The sequence below is a fragment of the Onychomys torridus genome, chromosome X, assembly GCF_903995425.1.
Source record: "Onychomys torridus chromosome X, mOncTor1.1, whole genome shotgun sequence".
NCBI classification, from domain to species: Eukaryota; Metazoa; Chordata; class Mammalia; order Rodentia; family Cricetidae; genus Onychomys; species Onychomys torridus.
In genome coordinates, this window is record NC_050466.1 from 9,968,676 (window position 1) to 9,991,265 (window position 22,590).

At 40.6% G+C, this 22,590-nt stretch overlaps 1 protein-coding gene across 1 annotated transcript in view; it reads right to left on the reverse strand.

The window, feature by feature from the left end:
- The window catches only part of Efhc2 (EF-hand domain containing 2), a 179,474-nt gene that overhangs the window by 141,776 nt on the left and 15,108 nt on the right, over window positions 1-22,590 (reverse strand). The window contains exon 2 of the mRNA XM_036174907.1: window positions 2,065-2,253. Within this exon, the coding sequence (XP_036030800.1) occupies window positions 2,065-2,253 (189 nt within the window). The remainder of the gene's footprint in view (window positions 1-2,064; window positions 2,254-22,590) is intronic.

The following is a 22,590-nucleotide window of genomic DNA, read 5'->3' on the forward strand; positions in this document are numbered from 1 at the left end:
AGAGCCAGACATGAAAAAAAATTTTTAAAGAAATATTGGCCCATGTTGAAAATGGAGCTGCTTTCCAAGGGAAGAAGCCTTCCTGTGGTATCTCTTATAAGTATGAGAACTGGGCTTCAAACGTTTGCTTTAATTAATGTTCTATATTACAGATGTAATGGGGATGTGTCACTTCTACCATATTTCAGGACATTGTCAACCAACCCATGCTAAAACCTACTTTAAAAAAAAAATCACTTGATAAATTGAGCATATTGTGATTTGAATTCTTTATCTAGTCCTGAATTCTTTTCTCTTTAATTTATAAGACCTATACAAATATGCCAGATTCTTCTTAGAGAACAAAACATGAAGCTTTAATTCTGGATTGTTGTAAACATGGCATATCCGTATGCTGCCCTATAGAATTCTAATAACTGCTCACCTTGGGTTTCTTTCCTTTGATCTTTGTCCCTGCTGTAGATACTAAAAGGTGTGGTCAGGGGCAGAGTGCTTGCCTAACAAGTTTGAGAGCCTGGGTTTAATCCCCAGTATTCCAGTGAGAGAGAGAGAGAGAGAAAAAAAAAAAACAGCAAACACAAAACTGCACTCCCCCTTCCAACTATTGGTTATGTCTCTGTGTATATTCTTTGCAAACATATACCTTAAAAATTCACAAGCCATTTGTAATGGCACACATATGTAATCTCATCACTCAGAAGACAGAGGCAGGAGGATCAGGAGTACAAGCCAGCCTTGGCTGTATAAATGAGTTTGAGGCCATCTTAGACTACATGAGACCCCCATCTTAAAAGGAAATTTCCAACTCTTGCCTAATACCTCTTCCCTTCACATCAACAATTCTCATCATCTCACACTATGGTACTTAGCGATGGGTAACCACAATCAGTGTGCAGCAAAAGAAAGCATTTTTTATTATTATTTAATGCCACATTTAGACCATGCAAAAGTAGTTAATGGCATTTCAACAGGCAAAAGTGACACAGTGACCTGGCTCTTAGTATCTACAGAAAGACAGATTATCCTGTCCAGAGAAAGAGATGAAGTAAAGCTTGAGAAGTATTAGTTGGGAAAGATAAGCATTTGATACCATGTAACAAAAACACCCTGTCTGAAACAACAGAGCAAGGATAATGTTTTTTTGTTGTTGTTGTTTAGCTCTGTGTGCATGTGTCTGTCTGTCTGTCAGGCTAGGCAGGGAGTAGCCTTGGTTAAAGGACGCAAAATTAAAGTTGGATGGAAAAGAGTAAGCTACAGAGATGCATCACATGGCACAGCAAGAGTAGAGTTTAAGCATTCTTAGCTGGGCATGGCAGCTCACACCTCTGATCTAGCAATTTGGAGGTAAAGGCAGGCGAATCTGGCCTACGTGGTGTTCAAGGCCAACCTAGTCTACACGGTTAGTTCTAGGCCAGTCAGGAGAACATAGTGATACCCTGTCTTTAGAAACAAAACAAACAAACATAAACAACTTTTCATCACAAAAAGTCCTTAAGTAATACACATGTTAATTTGCTTTACTTAGCCCTTCTACAATGTGTACATATTTCAAAAACACCCTTTACACCTTAAGTATATAATTATCCCTTTGTATCTACAGGGAATTTTTTCCAGATATTCACAAGAATGTTTGAGTCCATTACATAAATATTATAATATTGGCATAAAACCTTCGCACAGCCTCTAGTAGTCGAATTTACCTCTGGATGACCTATGATACTTAGTGCAATGTAATGCTATGTAAGTAGTTGCCAAAGGAGATTGGTTAGAGAATAACACCAAACAAAAGTCCACACATACTCAGTACAGATGTACCCCCAGGCCAAATAGCTTGGATTGCAAGTTGGTTGAATCCATATCTATGGATCCTGCTGACCCAGAAGGCCAACTGCACACATTTCTATTTGTCAACTTACAAAAAATAAATTGGGAGAAATACCATGCACAAAGACAGTATGTGTAAAAGCCAAAAATGAAAACAACCTTAATATACATATTGAAGATGCTTATTTTCTCATATCTACGTGTAAAACTTGAATGTTTCTCCAATGTCATGTGACTTACCTGCTTATCAAAAGCTACCCAGGATGGTGCATCGGCTCCATCTCCTTTGGGATATACAGTGTTTTTAGGCCTTATCTTTTGCCCAGGTAGCAGCTCTCCACCTATTCCAGGCTTCTCATCACTCACCAGCATCCTGACATTGTTACAAAAGCCCCAGTGTTGGGATTTATGGAATTTCTCCTTTCCTGCCTGTGAGTACAAAAGACAATAATTTTAAAAAAGTGGCCAAAGTTAATATTTCTGATTTGTCTTACAGTAAAGGCTTTTCCAACATAAATACATTTTCCCCATTACAAAATGCATATGAAGTGTCAAGTAACTGTGAGCAATATTTATCCATTTGTGTTACATTTTCAATTTGATTTCTCTTAACTAATTTAAAACTTTAAAAAGCATTAAGAATAAAGCTGATAGTCCACGCTATTTACAATATTTCAAAATAAATATTACTGCAAGCAAACATTTGAACACTGGTTTTGCTAATTGGTCTATTTTACTTATTTGCAAAGAATGCCAAGCAGATAAAACTTATTTACTTCAGAGAAGAAAGCCACTGTTTTTCACAGAAGCCTAAGCATTACATTCACCAAAACAGAAAACAAAATTTTGTCCTCATCAACATTAATATAAAGGGAAATTCCTTACAATTTTCCTAATTGTATGACCTTATCTCCACCATTTTTGGTGATCTAGACAGAGAGAAGCCACAAATAGTGCCAGCGGTTGAGAAGGATGAAGGCCAGATTCACCCCACAAATCAAGGACCACCAATGGAAACACAGAGGTAGCAACTGCTAGCAAAGTGAAAAGTATGTATGGTCCATGGCCTGGAAAAGCCTCTCCTGAGAGTCTCTTGCCTATAAGCACAAGGCGCTGGATAGCAGATGCCTTTCAATGTTATAAGAATGATAAATGGCAACAATCTCAGTACCTGCTAATTGTTAAAAAAAAAAGCCTCAATTGTGTTTGCTTTATATTAAAAGTCTACAATAACATGTATTGATATAGTCAAATGTTAAAATCTCTCTCTCTCTCTCTCTCTCTCTCACACACACACACACAATTGGCAAGTAGTAAAAGGGCTGTTGTGTGACTTTTCCGGGGGAGATACTTAGAGACATCTATTTTCTTGGATAGGGCACTGACAGACCAAAGAAATTTGTCCATCTAAGGACAACTTGATGAACCAATGAGTTTGTTGGGGTTACATATATGAGCATGGTGACTCCAGAGCAGCTGCATCTCCAAAAAGCCCCATCCTGATATGAATGATAACTCATAGAAGCTGCACCAGAGTGGAGTCCTTTCCACAGTCAACCTTAATTTCCTAAACAACCAATACTCTAGCATTTCCCAAGACCACATGCAGCTGAGGCAGGGTCTTATGAAGCTGTGGGGAGTCGGAAGGCTAGAGTGGTTGGAATCTCAGGTACAGGTCTCTCATCCCATCCTGCACCCTTTTAAGAAGAACTGTTAATAGGCCTGATCTTCTTAGGGTTGCTTCTGGTAATCACTGCCTCTCTGATTCTGAGACAAAAGTGGCCATATCATGACCAGAGGGCAGAGTTCTGAAACAAGGGCATATAAAAAAATGATACTTCACATATATGAACACCTGAAAATGGTAAAACTCATAGCATTAACTATGGATAAAATATATACAGAAATAATATGCAGCAAATTCAAAATTATATAATATCCACAATAATATGCAATACAATCATATGTGATATAAAAATAAATGTTCACATGCAACATGACTTTATATAAACAACAAACATTTCAAGTACAATTAATTAAAACTTCATGTGAGTTCCTGTCCTTTGTCAGGGCAGTAGACAGGAGTCAAAAGAACTCTATTCCTCTTATGGTGCAGATCACTCCAGCCTTCTGGCTCCCCACAGCTGCATATAACCCTGCCTCAGTTGCAAGTGGTCTTAGAAAATGCTAGAGTATTGGATGTTATTCAATTAAGGTTGACTGTGGGAAGGACTCCACTCCAGTGATGCAGGGACTCCATGAGTCAACACTTGGAAGAATTTAAAAGGGCCTGGGCAGTCCTAGAAGGGGAACCAAGGACCATGACAGCTGCCCTGAGAAGGTAACATCGCTGCTCTAAGGCTAGGGAAGGAAACTTATGAGCAATAATGACTCAGATTGTTAACTACATGTATGCAGCCTGGCTCTGTTCTTTAGATAATCAATTGCCAACACCTCTATTTTACCTCCTCCATCACAATACATTTACACTCACACAATCGGGTTATGTCAAGTTATTCTCAAATCACCAAAGAGCCAGGTAGAAACTGTGTCTGTCAAAATGATGGGTAGAATAGTAGACTTTCATAACAATGTTCCCTGTTCTAAAGCAATTAATTTCGTCATTGTAAACACTATTGACAACACATTGTTTTTTGTTCTTTATAATGTTCTGTTTTTGTGGGGAGTTGTTTGGTTATGTTTTGTTTTTGTTCTGAGATAAAATCTGACCCAAGATGGCATCAAATTAACAATCCTTCTGTCTCAACCTCCTGGATACTGGGATTACAGAAAAGCAACACTCCAACAAATATTTAAGAATTCCTTTAGTACTAGTTTTGTGCCAGACACAGGAAGTTAAAATAAGCCTAGAACTCACTCTCTTTCTTGAGGAAACTCTGTCTTATTGATAAGATTTAGACATAGAAAATAAACAGAAAGCTAGAAAACAGTAATAGTTGCCATTTTTGAGCCTATGAGCTGGACCATTTCTTAAGGTTTTACTATATATTACTGTTTCATTTCCCTGTATCAAAACCATTATTAGATCAGTCTCATTACTATCATGTTCCCTGAAGGAAAGCAGGCAGAAAGCAACAGACTCCAGAGGTTGCACAGTAACATGGCGCCAGCATCTGAGCTTACATTCATGTAGCATTCCACTCTGGTAAGCTTGTCTAGCCACAGCTGAATATTGTTGGGCTGTGGTTCCATGAGTAACTGACTGCTGCTCTAGGGTCAGAGGATGGGATGAATCAGGCAAAGAAGAGACAGAAGGATATTTCCAGCAGGGCAATGAGAAGCACAGAAGATGGACTGGCAGTTCTGAATTGTGAGGACCAATAAATGGGAAAGTCTAGTAAAAAAGTCAAAATTAAAAGGAAGGTACACTAGAGTAGAATATCCAGGATGGTCCATAATAAGGAGAGTCACACACACTGAAATACCTTAATAGTCTCTTTCACCATGCTCCTGGAATAGTCAATGAACCAGACTCTATTCTTAGTAATATACCATAAAGATTAAGTCACAGGCAGCCTCCTATCCCCTGAAGGGCTTTCTCAGTGAATCATAAGTCTCCTTCATGGATCGAGGTCTCCATAACCCAAAAGGCCCTTGACATTGTTGGAAGGCTTCATTCATTGGCTTGACCCACAGAACTTTACATTGTGACCTATGTATCCCCCCACTTTGGTCTGATCATTATCTGTTTATAAGGCACCTTGAGGCCCATTCAGAGTCATGCCCCTGGTCAGGTTCTACATAAAGCCTACTTTCCTCAAGAGTGAACTAATGCTCTACTATTGTCATTTTTCCCATAAACATCAGGTTAACATCCACTTGGTGCTGAGTTATGTAGACTCTAGAGACATAGCTTTCAGCAAATCTCAGTTATCAGTCATACACTAGAAGCCAGTCATAGCCTTAGATTTAGCAATAGCTTCTTAGCTATGACATTGAAAGCAACAAGGAAAAAAATAAATTGAACTTCATCAAAATCAACAGTGCAGATGCATTAAGCTATACTATTGGCTACTGGCAGCCAACTTGATTCACCCTCAGATCATGTCTGTCTCCTCCCTCTCTCCTCCTTCCAACTCCACACATCCTCTTTGGGACCTGAACCGCCCTAGAGAAGCAGGTCTCCAGCATCTGGTAGCTTAACAGCAGACCTAAAAAGTAAGCCCCCATTTTCAGTGTGGATAGGACTTCACCTTGAGTATTCCAAAGCCGCTTAGCAGAGAAAGGCTAAAAGAGTAAGGTGAAAAGTAAGAACACATACTTGAGAAGTCATGGGCTATAAGGAGTCTAAAGAAAGAAGACTCTTTATTCATACTATGCAGCATACTCTTAAGAAAAAAAGGAGTTAAGGTTTCTTCTCAGCTAAATACCTTCTTATAATTTGTACAATGTAGTCCTTGGTTCCCAGAATAGGGAACCCCAGACTTGGAGAATGGGATAAGATAGGTAGAGGTATTCAACAAAGTACACCTCTAGTGAGTCTAACATACCAGTGGAAATGTTTTCTCTCTAGAATATGGTATGCCAAGCCCTTGACACTAAATTGGAAATTTCACCTGGCGATCCCCTGCCTTCTGCTCCTCCACCACATAATGGGATACTTTTGTTAAAATATCATTGTTCAAAGCAAAATATCTTTCATATCTCCCAGGCTCCTGTGGTCTCCATAGTTTAAAGCTTAAGAGAGTGATAAAAAAGTGATTAAAGGTATGTTTTTTAAAAATTGTAAGTCATTCATTGGGCATGGTTTAAAATCTATATAATTTGTAACAAAATTCAGCTTTAAACATATAACAAAAGGCTTAAAACTAAAATTCTATATGGTTAAAATCTGTAAAAATTTATTTTAAAAAAGACTAAAACAGTAACACTGAGGGTTGATCTTTACTACACATAAGTAATCTTAAAAGAACTATGATTCCATCTTTAGGCTGCCAGTGGCTGCTCACTATATTTACTATTGTTGGAGAAGATGGATGTTATGTGATTTCACTGCCATCTTAATTAAAAGTGACCATGTGAAGTGGGTATACCAAGGAGGAAGCAACAGGTATCCAAGATATTTTCAATTAGGATAGATTTTTTTAAATAATTCCTGTCCTGCAAACAAGGTTTATGAAAGATAGGATTTACAAATAATATTTGTTTAATAAGGTATTAAAACTACATCTCCATGCATTCATATGCAAGAATGTATCTTTCTTTGGCAGTCAAACTTTGTAATATTAAGAGTCATGCAGGTGAAATTGCTTCTAAGATCTGAAGGATTCATAGGAAACACCTGAAGTTTACTAATGTGTAACAGGGTTAGAGTTCCTAAAGAGAGACAAGTTACAGTGGTGCATCCTAGCAGTTTTGAAGATGCTGATGCCAAATGATTGTCATTGGAAATCCCACTCACAATTAAATGGAGCAGGCTGGGACTCAGAAGGCAGCCTATATAATGCAGCCAATGTTGGGGTCAAAGAGATAACCTCAGACCCTTGGGAAAGACTGTTTCCACTGTTGAAGCTTGGTTTTGCCTAATGTAGATTATGGTTAAGACCTGTGTTTTCCTCTTGAAAAACTTAAAAACACTTTAAAAAGTGTACTTTATTTTTGAAAGATTTTAAACATTTAAGAGGAAATGTTGGAGTTTTACAAAACATTTGAATTACAAAAAAACTGGAAAAATATTTAAATAAATTATACTATCAAGAGAATGAAAAGCCAACAGAATGGAAGAAATTATTTGGAAGTCATCTTAAGTGTCTAGAGAAGCCAAAATATATGAAGAATCCTTACAAATCAGCAAAAACTGAAAGAACCCAATTTAAAAATGAGTAAAAGACTTAAATATTTCTCCTAAGAAAATATTTCTGATGGTCAACACATACATGGAAGGATGCTGTCCAGACCAATCTGAAATTCCTGGGTTCAAGAGCTCCTTTTGCCTAAGCTGCTCAAGTAGCGAGGACAGAGGTGCATTCCACCAAACCCATCTTAGATGATTAATTTTTTAACTCTGGTACTATGGTATATCTACTCAATACACTATTGCTGCAGATTTAGGAAGTCCAAAAACCTCGAGTGATACATTAAATGGCTGTCCAAGCTAAAACTTTGATCTGGGTTTATAAAACAATCAGGAAGGAGCCATTACAATTTCCCAAAGGCTTCAGGCTGTCCTAGTTTTCTTTCTGTTCTAATAAAATAAAATGCTCTGACCAAATACAATCTATGGGAGGAAAGGCTTTATTTGGCTTACATTTTTAGGTCACAGTCCATATGAGGAAAGTTAGGACAGGAACTCAAGCAGGAACTTGAAAGCATAAGCCATAAACGTGGCTTGCTGACTTGCTCAGTTGCTGCAGGCCACAGGAATATATCATAAGAACTCAGCTGGTTATGGCAAAGTCACTACCTGGAGGGATCAGGGAATTCCTCCAGAGGAAGCCAAATTCCAAGGAGCTTTTGGTGTTACTTGGCTTGTTATATATCAGCTGTATTCTGTTATGAAAATCATGTGTGCCTTCATCGTTTTCCCAATTGACTTTTCCCTAAGAAGGTCTAACAGTGTGGACTGATCACTCTCTGGACATACACATACCAGGTATTTGGATAACAGCCTCAGGAAAGGCTACCTCTGGAATCAGATATCTCCCTTGGGCACTTTCAAGGGCTAGCAGTAACAACAGTCCACATGAAAGTCTCCTGATTTAAGGTAAATTCCACAAGGAGACACTGGGTAGACCTTAAGTAATAGCTTTACACAATTTAACTCAGACCCTCCTTTCTTTCAGCCTTACTAACTGTAAGGACCTCTAACCCTTACCTAACCACTTCTAGGAATATTTAGATAACTTTCTGTGCTGATAGCTATGCTGAGCCAGAACCTCAGTTCAAGCCTCCCTGTAATTATTGTCATTGGCAGCATCCTGCCAGGTCCATCCCCAGAGGGAGGAAAGCACCTTATCAGAGATACCTCTGTACTCTCTAAGAACAGACTTAAGCATCCAGGATACCTGTTTGAGAAGGCCTGGTGGATGTGCCAATTAAGCTTAACTTCCTCTTTTCTCAAATCTTACCTCTAGTTCCAGATCTCCCTTTAACAGTCACCAGAGGCATCTAGCTGTACACAGATTGCCTAGCAACCAAGCACACTTTCCCCCACCATGCAGAAAAACGGCAGGCAGATAGCTTGGACAGATAGGAGCCACAGGAAAAAAAAAAAAGAAGGCAGTTTTATTTTGTCCCATTGACCTAGCAACTTACAGATTCTTAACATTTTCTACCAATCACATTTGAGGTTATAGTTGAGCACATAAGATCCCTCTGCTGTGGATATTGCTCTGTGTAAATAAAGTTCTGATTGGCCAGTGGCCAGGCAGGAAATATAGGCGGGACAAGAGAGAAGAGAATTCTGGGAAGTAGAAGGTTGGGGGGAGACACCGCCTACCGCCGCCATGAAAAGCAACATGTAAAGACACTGGTAAGCCACAAGCCATGTGGCAAAGTATAGATTAACAGAAATGGGTTAATTTAAGATAGAAAAGGTAGATAACAAGAAGCCTGCCACGGCCATACAGTTTATAAGCAATATAAGTTTCTGTGTGCTTTCTTGGTTGGGTCTGAGCGACTGTGGGACTGGTGGGTAAGAGAGATTTGTTCTGACTCTGGGACAGGTAGGAAAACTCTAGCTACATCCCTCTTCTTATATATTACCCAAATTTAGCCATTAGTTAATTCATTCCCCATTGGTCACTTCCGTTTGGGGTTGCAAATGATAATTAATTGTTATTGCCCCTCTATATCATTCTTATCACCCCTCTGTTTGACCCTGGAAGCCTGGCTTCGCACTGCCAAGGGATTACTGCTTGTAAGTGTATATATACCAGGACTCCCAAGACATGGTGGGGGGGGGGGGAGACAGAGAAGAGAAAAGAGAATGGACGAACTAGATGGGTAAGAACTTGAGAGGAACAAACTGAGATGGGGAAGAACTAGATTGAAGGGCTAGAAGAGAGTACTAGAGGAACGAGATGGAAGATGAGGAAGAGTCAGATGGGGAAGTACTAGCTGGGTAAGAACAAGATGAAAAGGACCGAGATGAGGCAGAGTTAAGATGAGAGACTTAAGATAGAACTTAGAGGGAGCAGTAGATAGATATAGAAAGAAATCAGGCAAGAAAGGAGCTAGGCATGAGACAGAACTGAAGCTGTGTATATAGGATGTTATGCCAGAGGAATTAAAGCAAATGGACTATAGAGCCTGGTGTGCTGAGATTCTATTTCCTGAAAATAGTCCTTGCCATTAGTAGTTCTCTCTTCTGAGCCCCTGGGATGTATAATATTAAGAATGGTCCCTCTAACATTATACAAGACTCAGTCACTGGCTCATGTTTAGCTAGCTTTCCTATTAAAGCCTAAGACTACCAACCTAAGTGCTGCTCACAGTAGGCTGTGCTCTCCCATATCAACTAAGGCAATCAAGATAACCACAAAGATGTACCCACATGCCAAACTGATTTAGAAAGTCCCTCAATTAAGACAGCTTTTTTAGGTGACTCTAGTCTGTGTCAAGTTGATAGTTAAAGCCACACACAGGGGCCAGATAAGTTAACACATCTGAAGACAGATTGGCGGGATGGACTCAAAAGCAGACGATCATCTGAAGATAAAATATTTGTAAAAGATATAGTCACCATTTTGGCTATGTGAAGCTCTTGAGGCAGATTAAATCCTAGCTTGTCTACCTGAACTAAGAAGTCTTCCTCCCAAGCTTGAGTGTCTCAAGCTCAGTGGTAGAGATTTGTCTTGTGCATAAGGCCTGGGGTCCTATTTCCTAAACTACAAAAAAATCTTTTAAAAATATAGTGGCACTTATATCCCATCGTTAACCTAATTGGACTTAACGTCCACTCAATAGGAGAAAATCATACCTGTTGCAGGCCACAGGAATATATCATAAGGAACTCAGCTGGTTATGGCAAAGTCACTACCTGGAGGAATCAGGGAATTCCTCCAGAAGAAGCCAAATCCCAAGCAGTTTTTGGTGTTACTTGGCTTGTTATATATCAGCTGTATTCTGTTATGAAAATCATGTGTGCCTTCATAGTTTTCCCAATTGACTTTTCCCTAGAAGGGCTAACAGTGTGGACTGATCACTCTCTGGATATACACATTCCAGGTATTTGGAGAACAGCCTCAGGAAAGGCTTTCTTTGGAATCAGATATCTCCCTTAGCCACTTTCAAGGACTACAGGAAACACTGCCCAGGTGGGCACCCAACTTCTGAGGACTAACAATAACAGCCCATGTGCAAGTCTCCTGACTTAACATAAATTCCACAGGGAAACACTAGGTGGGCACACAGCTTTCAAGGACTAACAGTGATAGCAGCCCATATACAAGTCTCCTGACTTAAGGTAAATTCCACAAGGGGACACTGCCTAGGTCAGGTGGACATTAAGTAATAGCTTTACACAATTTAGCTTGGACCCTCCCTTTTTATACCGGGACTTCCAGGGCAGAGGACAGAGAAGAGAAAAGAGAATGGAAAAAGTAGATGGGTAAGAACTTGAGAGAAACAAACTGAGATGGGAAAGAACTAGATTGAAGGGCTAGAAGGAATGAGATGGAAGATGAGGAAGAGCCAGATGAGGAAAAACAAGATGAGGAAGGGTCAGAGGAGAGAGAAGGAGATGGGAGAAGAGCTGACAGGGGAAAGAACTAGATTGATGAGAACCTAGAAGGGACAGAACTAGATGAAGGAATTAAGATAGAACCTAGAGGGGACAGTAGTTAAATATAGAGAGAAATCAGGCAAGAAGGAGCTAGACATGAGAGCAGAATAGAAGCTGTGTAGAGAGAAAACTATCACAGAATAATAAAGTGTATGAACTAAGGAGTTTCGTGTACATAGATTAATTTCTTTTCATCAAAGATTAATTATCAGCTGGTTGTAGATTCTTCCCGGACCCTGGGAAGGGACTATGGAGGGGCTGGACCCCCATAGTCCCTGATAAATACCTGAGACTACTGACCCTAAAGGAGAACCTACTATTACCATCTCACTAAACCAGTATAATTTCTAACTACATTCTAAATACTTATTCTTATACCCACAGATAAATGAAGCTCCACCCCTCATTAAAGAAGCTTCTTTCTGCATCAGACAGAAATTGTCACAGAAAGCCAGAACTGGTCAAAATGCACAGACAGATTGATCATGGGTGCCTGTCCCATGTTTATACATTACAATTAAGGCTTAGGCAACATCAAGGAAAAGGAGGCAGAAGGATTGTAAGAGCCAGAGGACCAGGATATCTGCTTCAAGACAGAATCTTCTTTAAAAACAAAAAGGACATGAGGAGGGAGGGAGGAATGAGGAGTGGATCTCAGAGGATTTAGGGGGAGGAGTTAGGGGTTAATATAATCAAAATCCTTTGTATGAAATTCTCAAAGAATAAAAGTATATTATTAAAGTTATTTTAAAATAAAAAAAATCTATGCACCTCAGAAAACTGAGAATAGATCTACCTCAAGATCCAGCTATACCACTCTTGGGCATATACCTAAAGGATATTCAATCATACCACAAGGATACTTGCTCAGCTATGTTCATAGCAGGTTTATTTGTAATAACCAGAACCTGGAAACAACCTAGATGTCCCTCAACCAAAAACGGATAAAGAAAATGTGGTACATTTACAAAATGGAGTATTACTTAGCTGTTAAAAACAATGACATCAGGAAATCTTAAGGCAAATGGATGGAACTAGAAATCATCCTGAAGGAGGTAACCCAGACCCAGAAAGACAAACATAGTATGTACTCAATTATAAGTGGATATTAGCTGTAAAGTAAAGGGTAACCATTCTACAATCCACTGTGGTGATATTTTGTTGTACTCTAATAAAACATGCCTGAATATCAGAGGACAGAGCCAGCCATAGAAGTCAGGCAGTAGTGGCACACACTTTTAATCCTAGCACTCAGGAGGCAGAGATCTGTCTGGATCTCTGTGAGTTCAAAGCCACTCCAGACTACATGAGATTAATCTATTTTAAAAGAGAAACAGCTGGCAGTGGTGGCACACACCTTTAATCCCAGTACTTGGGAGTCACATGCCTTTAATCCTAGCACTAGGAAGGTTGAGAAAGGAAGTGATATAACTTGGCAGAGAAAGGAATATAAGGTGCTATAAGCCACAATAATATATTATAGAGATTCAGTTGTATATAATAAAGCTAGACCTAGAAAGGTCAAGGAATATTTCTAGAGGGAAGCCATAAATCAAGGAATAGTGTTCTTCAGCTTTTAATATTCAGTTGTTTCTTACTATGAATTTCTTGTGCTCATAATTTCCCCAAGAATAGTGTGTATGGACATATACGCTCAAAGTATTTTGATAAGGTCATGTAGACAAGGCATTCTGCCTCCAGACTTCCTGCTCCCTTTTCAGCATTTGAATTGGGTATCTGCCTTTTGCAAATATCTCCTTTAGTTACATCCAAAGATAGGGCCAGATCCAGACAAAGCATCCAAGGACAAGTGAGGAACAGAATAGCTGGCCAGATAACCCACTAGATGCCTGAAGGCTCTGAATTAAGGTAAAACATCCTTTTGGAGACACAGCCTGACTCCTAGAACAAGCACCTGGCTCCTAGGTGCATAGCTTTGTTTCTTGTGCAAATGAAGCTCAGACCTTCCCCCAAACAGGCCAAATGGCTTTCCAGAACAATTGACTCAGAACAAGGGGTTGTTTGCATAACCAGGTGCATGGAAGGCTGGGGCATATTTCCTGGTCAGAGCATCTGGCCAGAGAAGGGAGAACAAGGCAGAGGTTTTGGATTAGTAGGGATTAGAGCAGCTCAGGAGAAGAAGAAGGAAAGATGGAGGACAGAGGAACAGAAAATGAGAATGAAGTTGAAAGCATAAGAGCTTAGTTATTACTAGGGCTATGAGAGGACAAAAAAAGGGACAGAGAGGAACTGAGTGTCAGAACAGAACTGAAACTATATAGATAGAATTTTATCATAAAGAAATAAAGTGGATGGACAAAAGAGCCCAGTATACTATACTTAGATTCTGTTCCCTCAGATTATCCCCATCTCCGGCCTTAGTGTCTTCCCCAGGACTCTGGGAGAAATCTTCTCAGGGAAGGTCCCTGGGAAAATTTTGTTAATAAGGTAGGAGGAGATAGGAATTAGGCCCTTTCAGCTGAGGACTCAGGGGTATTCAGTAAGAGGACTCGTAGAGTTGGCGAGGTGAAAAGTGGCTGTGGTTTGTTCCTTTGTCTCTCTGATCTTTCAGCATTTACCTCAATATCTGGCTTCAAGTCTATATTACAAGACCATTTAGGATTTGTGCAACAATCCACAGACCCAGAGAGGCTATGTAACAAAGTGGGCTCAAGGGTGAATGCTCAGATCTCCCTGGGAAGGGGAAATAGAAGAGATCTCCTGGGTAGTCTGGGGATGGGAACATGAGGGATCAGGTTGGGGGTGGATAAAGAGGGAGAGTACTGAAAGAGATGACTGGAAAGGGGATGGCATTTCAGGGTCAAGTAGAAACGTGGTGCAAGGAAATCTTCCAGAAATCTACAAGGATGAGTCCAGTTAAGACTCCTAGCAATAGTGGATATGTAGCCTGAACTGACCATCTCCTTTGACCAGGCAATACTTCCAGTGGAGAGACTGGGACAACAATCCAGCCACATAACCTTTGACTACAGTCTGTCCTGCCTATGGGATATGCTGGGATAAGGGTGACACAGAGATTATGAGAGTGATCAAACAAAGACTGATACAGCCTCAGACCCATGCCATCCCTGACACTGCCTGGAGTGTCAGAACCCTGAGGCTGGGTGGCCCAGAGACCTAGGACAGAACCAAACATGACTGGCAAAAAAAAAATTCTATGTAATTGTAAGGATTCTGTCCTTAATTACATCATCAGCCTGCAATGGTGTCCCAGCCTAAAAAAGCGGGAGGGCCCTCTGTGCTCCCTTTCTCTTCTTTCTGCTCTCTCCTTCCATACCCCCCCACGTGGTCCTTCTCTCCCTCTCTTCTCTTTTCTCCTCTCCTCTCCTCTCCTCTCCTCTCCTCTCCTCCCTTCTCTTCTCTTTTCTTCTTCTTCTTCTTCTTCTTCTTCTTCTTCTTCTTCTTCTTCTTCCTCTCTCTCTCTCTCTCTCTCTCTCTCTCTCTCTTTCTTTCTTTCCCAGTAAAGCTCTAAAAGGTAACTATGGTGTACTGACTCTTCCACCAAGCACTCTCCTCCATCAGCATGGCCACCGCCTTAATCACCAGTAATGATGCCTAATATTCTGCTATACTCATATATTGATACCTATCCATAGATTGGTTCCATCCAGCAACTGATGGAAACAGATGCAGAGACCCACAGCCAAACATTAGATGGAGCTCCTGGAATCCTACAGAGAAGGGGGACAAACGATTGTAGGAACCAGGGGGGTTGAGGGCACCAGAAGAAAACCCACAGAATCAACTAATCTGGGCTTATAGTAGCTCACAGAGTCTGAAATGATAACCAGAGAGCCTTCATGGGACTGACGTAGGCCCTCTATGTAAGTGACAGTTGTGTAGCTTGGTCTTCTTGTGGAACTCCTAACAGTGGGAGCAGGGGCTGTCTCTGACTCTTTTGCTAGCTTCTGGGAACCTGGTCCTCATACTGGGTCGCCTTGCTCAGCCTTAACACAAGGGGAGGTACTTAGTCTTACCAAAACTTAATATGCCATGTTTTATTGATATCCATGGGAGGCCTGCCCTTTTATGAACAGAAACAGAGGAGTGGATTAGGGGAGGGGACAGAGAGGGAATGGGAGGAGAGGAAGGGAGGCAAACTTCAGTTGGGATGTAAAATAAATAAATTTAATTTTAAAAGGGTACCATTAAAAAGAAATCCCTGCACACAAACATTGAGGTCCTATTTCCAAGTATGATGACAGAGATTTCCATTCTATCTTCTCCCTTTCTGTAAAGGGAGACTCTCAGTTTGACAGCATAACACTGACTTCATTGTGGGCTTCTGAAACACTCTAATTACTCTAATTACAACAATAAAAAGAAGGCCTTAGACTCAGCATGAAACTTAAAGACACTGTTTTGTTTAATCTTTTTCTTACTATGATCTTTCACTTTTATCAAGTGGATCTAAAATGTTTAGCTTTATTGGGATTCAATTGGCAGAGAGTTGTTAAGTACATAATGGATTTGTTGGACTGCATATGACTTTATTTTTAATACTGAAAGAATTACATGATGTCAAAGTTTGGTAATCCCTGACTCCATGGGACAAATGCTACAGAGATAGATAAGTTGAAGAAGCTAAGAGAAGCTAGGCATGGTATGTCACATCTGTAATGCCAGCATTTGAGAGGCTAGAGTTTAAGCCTATATAAGCTAAAATGGCAACTTCCAGATCAACTCTTGCAGACCTAGGCTGCAGAGTGAGAGCCCATCATAATAAAGAAAAGAGCCCAAAAGAAGGAAAGGGGTTTGGAGAGAGAAAATCATCATCTTGGCAGCAATGTAATCTTCAGAAGCTGTGTCATGCCATGCATGTGCCAGCATAATTAAAGTACTAGAAAAGATATAATGAGGATGCTAAGAAGACACTGTCCAGAAGATGGATTAAGTGGTGAAAAACCACACAGCTGAGGAAGCAAGAGCGTCTACAGCCAATTAGAAGTTTCCACACTCAGGCCCTAACTGCCTCTCCTCCAATATGAATTCATTTGTGTCTGCCAACAGCTTTAGCCCCTCTCTCCTGTGGATTCCTGTGTACATAGCATCCCTGAGGCACATAAAGATACTCAAGTGATAGACATCACAGATAGGCAAAGCCTCTTCTGACCAAAATCTTCCTTCTGTCATAGTCTTCACACCCTCCTACCTTCTACCTTCAAGTATCTCAAATAGCAATCTGCCCTCACCAACAGGGCTTTCTCCCACCATTCCCTCCTGTGCTCTAGATCTCCATGCTCCTTACCTCCCTGTTTGGCCTTACCTTGCCAGATACCATGCAAATCTAGATTTATACAAGCCTAGGGAGCACTAACTGAATACATGAGGTGAAGATCATAAATAGGGGATAGTGATATGGCTTAGAGGCTAAAGGTACTTGTTACCAAGTCTGAAGACTTGAGTTCAATCCTCAGGCCATGTATGGTTACAGTAGAGAACTGACTCCTGCAAGTTGTTCTCTGACTTTCAGATATGTGCCATGGCATGCATATACCCCCTGCAAATAAATAAATAAATAAATAAATAAATAAATAAATAATAAAGCTGTGATCTGCTGTGGAACAATCTTTATACACTGTAAAAATGTATTACTTTCAATGGTTAACAAAGAGCTGACTGGACTATAGCTGGGCAGGAAGAGATTAGGCAGGAGAGTCAGAATAAGAGGATGCTGGGAAGAAGAATGGTGACTCTCAGGAGTCTCAAGCAAGATGCAGAGGAAGGAGGAGATAAACATGCCATACTGAGATAAGATACCAAGCCATGTGGTAGAACATAGATAGAAATATGGATTAATTAAAATTGTTAGAGCTACATTTTTTAGTAAAAGGGGGGACCTGTAGGTCCCTGGCCCCCATTTTGGGTAACTGTTGCCTTGCTTGCTGACCTTGACCTTGATATCCTCCCTATGCTAATGCTAATGCTAATTCCCTGGGAGAGTCTACCCTCCCGAATGCTAAAGGGAAGCTCCTTGTTTGTGTATCCAGCATATTGGGTGTTAACAGCTTAGATGCAAGATTACAAAACATCAGAAGCAGGGTTGGGGATTTAGCTCAGTGGTAGAGCACTTGCCTAGCAAGCACAAGGCCTGGGGTTTGATCCTCAGCTAAAAAAACAAAAAAACAAAAAAACAAAAAAACAAAACAAAAAAACATCAGAAGTGAATTTCTGCCCTCTGGGGTTCTCCCATTGTGCTGTAAGCCCTGTATTTAAGACCTTCTCCTTGCTTCAATAAATGGCATTCGGCATTCAAAAAAAAAAAAAAAAAGAAGAAGAAACGTGGGGGGGGGGGGTCAAGATCATGATGGGGAAACCCACTGAGACAGCTGACTAGTGCTAGTTGGAACTTACTGACTCATGACTGAGAGCTCAGGAACCTTCATGGGACCGAACTAGGCCCGTTGAATGTGGGTGACAGTTGTGTGGCTTGATCTGTTTGTGGGGTCCCTGGCAGCAGGACCAGGACTTATCCCAGGTGCATGAACTGGCTTTTTGGAGCCCATTCTCGGTGGTGTGATACCTTGCTCAGCCTTGATACCATGGGGAGGGGCTAGGCTCTCCTTCAACTTGGTATGCCAGACTTTGTTGACTACCAGGGGAGGCCTTACCCACTCTGAGGAGTGGATGGGGATAGAGTGGGAGGGAGGTGAGGAGGCAGAAGAAGAGGGAGGAGGAACTGGAGTTGGTATATAAAATAAAAAAATTAATAAATAAATATATTAAAAATTGTTAGAGCTAGTTAGTAATAAGCCTAAGCTATCAACCAAGCACTTAAAATTAATATTAAGTCTCTATTTGGGAGCCCGCTGATGGGACAGAGCTGACCTGCATTCCTGACGAAAAACTCTGCCTACAGTGAGTTCCACTAAATGGACTTCAGAAGCTATGAGCCAAAATAAATATGCCCCCCCCCCTTACATTAGGTATAGGCACAGCAATACAAGAGTACTACACTGGGTATATTGTGACAGTCCAGGCAAGAGGTGATGGTGGCCCAAAGCTGATGCCTGAAAGTAGAGACAGCGAAAATACAGAACATAAAAGCTTTATGGATAGATTAAATATGGGGTACAGAAAAACAGGGCACATGGCTAATAACTACAAATAGTTTAGCTTGGGAAAATGGACAGATAGAGCTTTACTTACTGGGATATGAAACAGAGCCCAACTGTCACACAGTAATCCAGAATCCTATTTTGCCTATATTAAGTTTGAGATAGGCATGTAGAAATGTTGATTAGTAGGTGATGGTGTGAGTCTGATGTCTAGAGAAGAGTTTAAAACTAGATATAGAAATATGACACATAATAGCTGGTGGTTAATATTTAATGTAATCTAATAGTGGATTGAGTGATCCTGCAATAACGAAATCCAAGACAGAACTTTAAAGTTTAAAATATCCCCATGTTACAATTCAGGAAGATGGTATAGAATTAGCAAAGAAGATGAAAAAGGACTATCTGGCAAGACAGGAGGAAACCTGAAGGGTTGGTTCAGTGTCATGGAAACTGTAAAGAAAGTATTTGAAGGAGAGCATGATTAACTGGGTTAAATGCCAATGATAAACCAAGTGAAGATGAGCCTTGAGACTTAATCCTGAATTTGTCAACAAAGGGACAGTCATAACCCTGATGAGAATGCTTTTGGCAGAATCTCAAAGACAGAAATATCCTGTGAGCCATATGTTTTTGTTTTTGTTTTTTTAATTGTTCTAGGTAAGACATTGCAAATCAAAACTCGAGTTTCTAGTATTTATAATTTCCTTAAAATAACCTGTGCTCAGAAGAATGTAAGAAATAAAAAAAAAAAAGATTGTCAAAATGTCATCTCTTCTTGGAGTCTTTCCTGGCTGCTAGAAGCAGAACATTCTGTCCCATAGATTTTCTCCTGATGTCATGAAGGTCACCCTGTCTTTAATCATTTTACATACTTACCCATTCTATTCCACTAGTACTGTAAGGGTCAGAAAACATATCATGAGGCTCTTTGTTTTAATTTTTTTTAATAACAGATGAGGCCCTTAAAAGCAGTACTGGTACTGTGACAGGACAAGACAGTGCAGAGTTTCCTCCATCTTGTATTCTTGCCAAAGCCATTTCAGATTTAACTAGAATCTGATCTCCTTGATGGAGAATTCTCTGGAAAACTACCCAACCTTCTTCTAGGAACCAAAGATCAGGATGTCTAATCTAACTTATCTTAGTTTCTCTTAAACCCCATTTGGACGGAATCCCTTCCAGCTAACTGCTTATCTTAGCTTCTGTTAAAACTGCTTGATTACTTCTGTGCACCCCCTTAGAGCTACCTTTGAAATTCTGCTGCCTCCATTGCTGGTGGGAATATAAACATTTACAGCCACTTTGGAAATCAACACAGTGGTTTCTCAGAAAACTGGCAATCAATCTACCTCAATATCCAGCTATATATCCTGGGCATATAACCAAAGAATGCTCAACCATACCTCAAGGACACTTGCTCAGCTATGTTCATAGAAGCTTTATTCATAATGGCCAGAAACTGGAAACAACCTAGATGTTCCTCAACCAAAGAATGGATAAAGAAAATGTGGCACATTTACAGAATGGAATCATTCATAATAATAGTATTACTCTGCTGTTAAAAACAACAACATCAGGAAATCTACAGGCAAATGAATGGAACTTGAAAAAATCATCCTGAGTGAGGTAACCCAGACCCAGAAAGGCAAACATGGTATGCACTCACTTATAAGTGGATATAAGCTGTAAAGTAAAACATAATCATCCACAGACCCAGAGAGGCTAAGTAACAAGGAAGGCATAAAGGGGGGATGCAAGGATCTCCCTAAAAAGGGGAAATAGATTTCACATGTGGTCTGGGTGTGGGTGGAGTTGGGAACAAAAAGCATCAAGTGCAGGGTCGGGGGAGTAAATACTGGGAGAAATGACTGGAATTGGGGATGTTTTGGGGGGAAGGTGGAAACCTAGTGCAATGGAAACCCCATGGAATCTATGAGAGTAACCCTAGCAAGGACTCTTAGTAATGGGGGACATGGAGCCTAAACTGGCCATCTTCTGTAACCAGGCAAGGCTTCAGGTAGATGGATTGGAAACCAATCCAGCCAAATAACCTTCGACCTACAGTTTGTCCTGACTGCAGAGTGTTCTGGGACCAGCACCTAGCAGAATCATCATCAAAGAGACCAGAGAGACTTCATCCAGCAATTGATGGGAGCAGATACAGAGTCCCACAGCCAAACATTAGGCAAAGCTAGGGGAGTCCTGCAGAGGAGGAGGGGGGAGGGATCAGAGGAACTAGAGGGGTCAGGGACGCCACCCATAGAATCAGCTGGCGGAGACTCATAGGGGCTCACAGAAGTCAGGAAGCCTCCAGAGGTCTGGCATAGATTTTTTACATAAAGATAATAGCTGAGTGGCTTGGTATTCTTGTGGGACTCCTAACCGTGGAAGCAGAGGCTGTCTCTAACTCTTTCATCTGTTCTTAGGACCCTTTTCCTCCTACTGGGTTGTCTCATCCAGCCTTGATGGGATGGTATGTGCCTGGTCTTATTATAGCTTGTTATGCAGTGTTTGGTTTATGTCCCTAGAAAGCCTGCTATTTTCTGAAGGGAGAGAGGGTAGATCTGAGGGAGAAGGGAAGTATGGGAGGTATACTAAGGGAAGAGAATGGAGAATAAACTGCAGTAGAGATGTAATATATGAGAGAAGAATAAAGAAAAGAAAATATGAAATGTAAATAAAATTAAGTATACATGAAAAACAAACAAACCCTGTGTTCTGGATACTCAAGGCTACATCTAGTTTCTGGAACACTTGGGGCTGATCCTAGCTGACTGGAATAAAGACATTCGGTTGGCTATAAACTGTGTCAGACTGGTCACCTCTGGTGGGTTACCATAAACAATACAAAGAGAAAGAATCGCAGAAGATTTCTACCGGATCCATCCACTCAACAAATGAACCACAGCTTCATGTTCATAATTTCTAGACAGCCATCCATGTACTTAGCATATTGTATTATAGTCGACTATTGGTGTGCTTATGTTTGACACTAAACATAATTTCTAAAAATAAGAACAATAGGGCCTGCTACAGATTCAACAAAAATCTGTTAAGTGAATAGAACATATGTTTTGGCTTATTTTCAGATGATTAAATATTATCACCTGTTCTCTAAAGTGTGTACACACATTAAAGTGGCTGAGACCACTTTGGATTGAACATAAACATTGGGAACTCTTGGAAACTGAGAGCAGAAGCAGGGTCTGAAGGCATAAACTTGGCAGTATAAAGAATAGAACAGAAAACAAGCATTGGATGCTTGCCATTCCCATTCAAGCATGGCCATTTATGCACCATGTCATCCAAAAGCAGTTCCTCTTTTCTAGAGGCATTTGCTTTTTCCATCTCTAAATTGAGAACAGCAAAAGAGTCTTCACAGGACTATGTTTAGGGCTAAAAGAATATCTGGGATTGTGGCTGTCTATTAGCATTGATTCTGTTTTGTTTCAATTTTTATTAATTAATTTTTTCATTTATTTTATATTCCAATTGCAATTTCCCCTCCCTCCTCTCCTCCCATTCCCTCCCACCACCTCCCCTTACCATCCACATCTGCTCTTCCTGTTTCTGTTGAGAAAGGAGCAGGCCTCCCATTAGTGTCAACAAAGCATGGCATATCAAGTTGAAGACTAAGTTCCTCCCTTTGTATTAAGACTGGGTGAGGCAACCCAGTATGGGGAATGGGTTCCCAAAAGCCAGTCAAAGTATTAGGAACAGGCCCTGATCTCACTGCTAGGAGTCTCACAAATAGACCAAGCTACACAACTGTCATACAAGTGAACAAAAGGCTAACTATAGTCCCTATTAGCATACCAGACAGCACTCTGGCCACCAAGCTCACTCAGTACCTGTGGCTCCTCTCTGCTCTTCTCACCCCTGGCCCCTACCCTAAACCTCTCCAGCCCAAGGACTTAGCTTCCCTTCCCACAGGTTCTC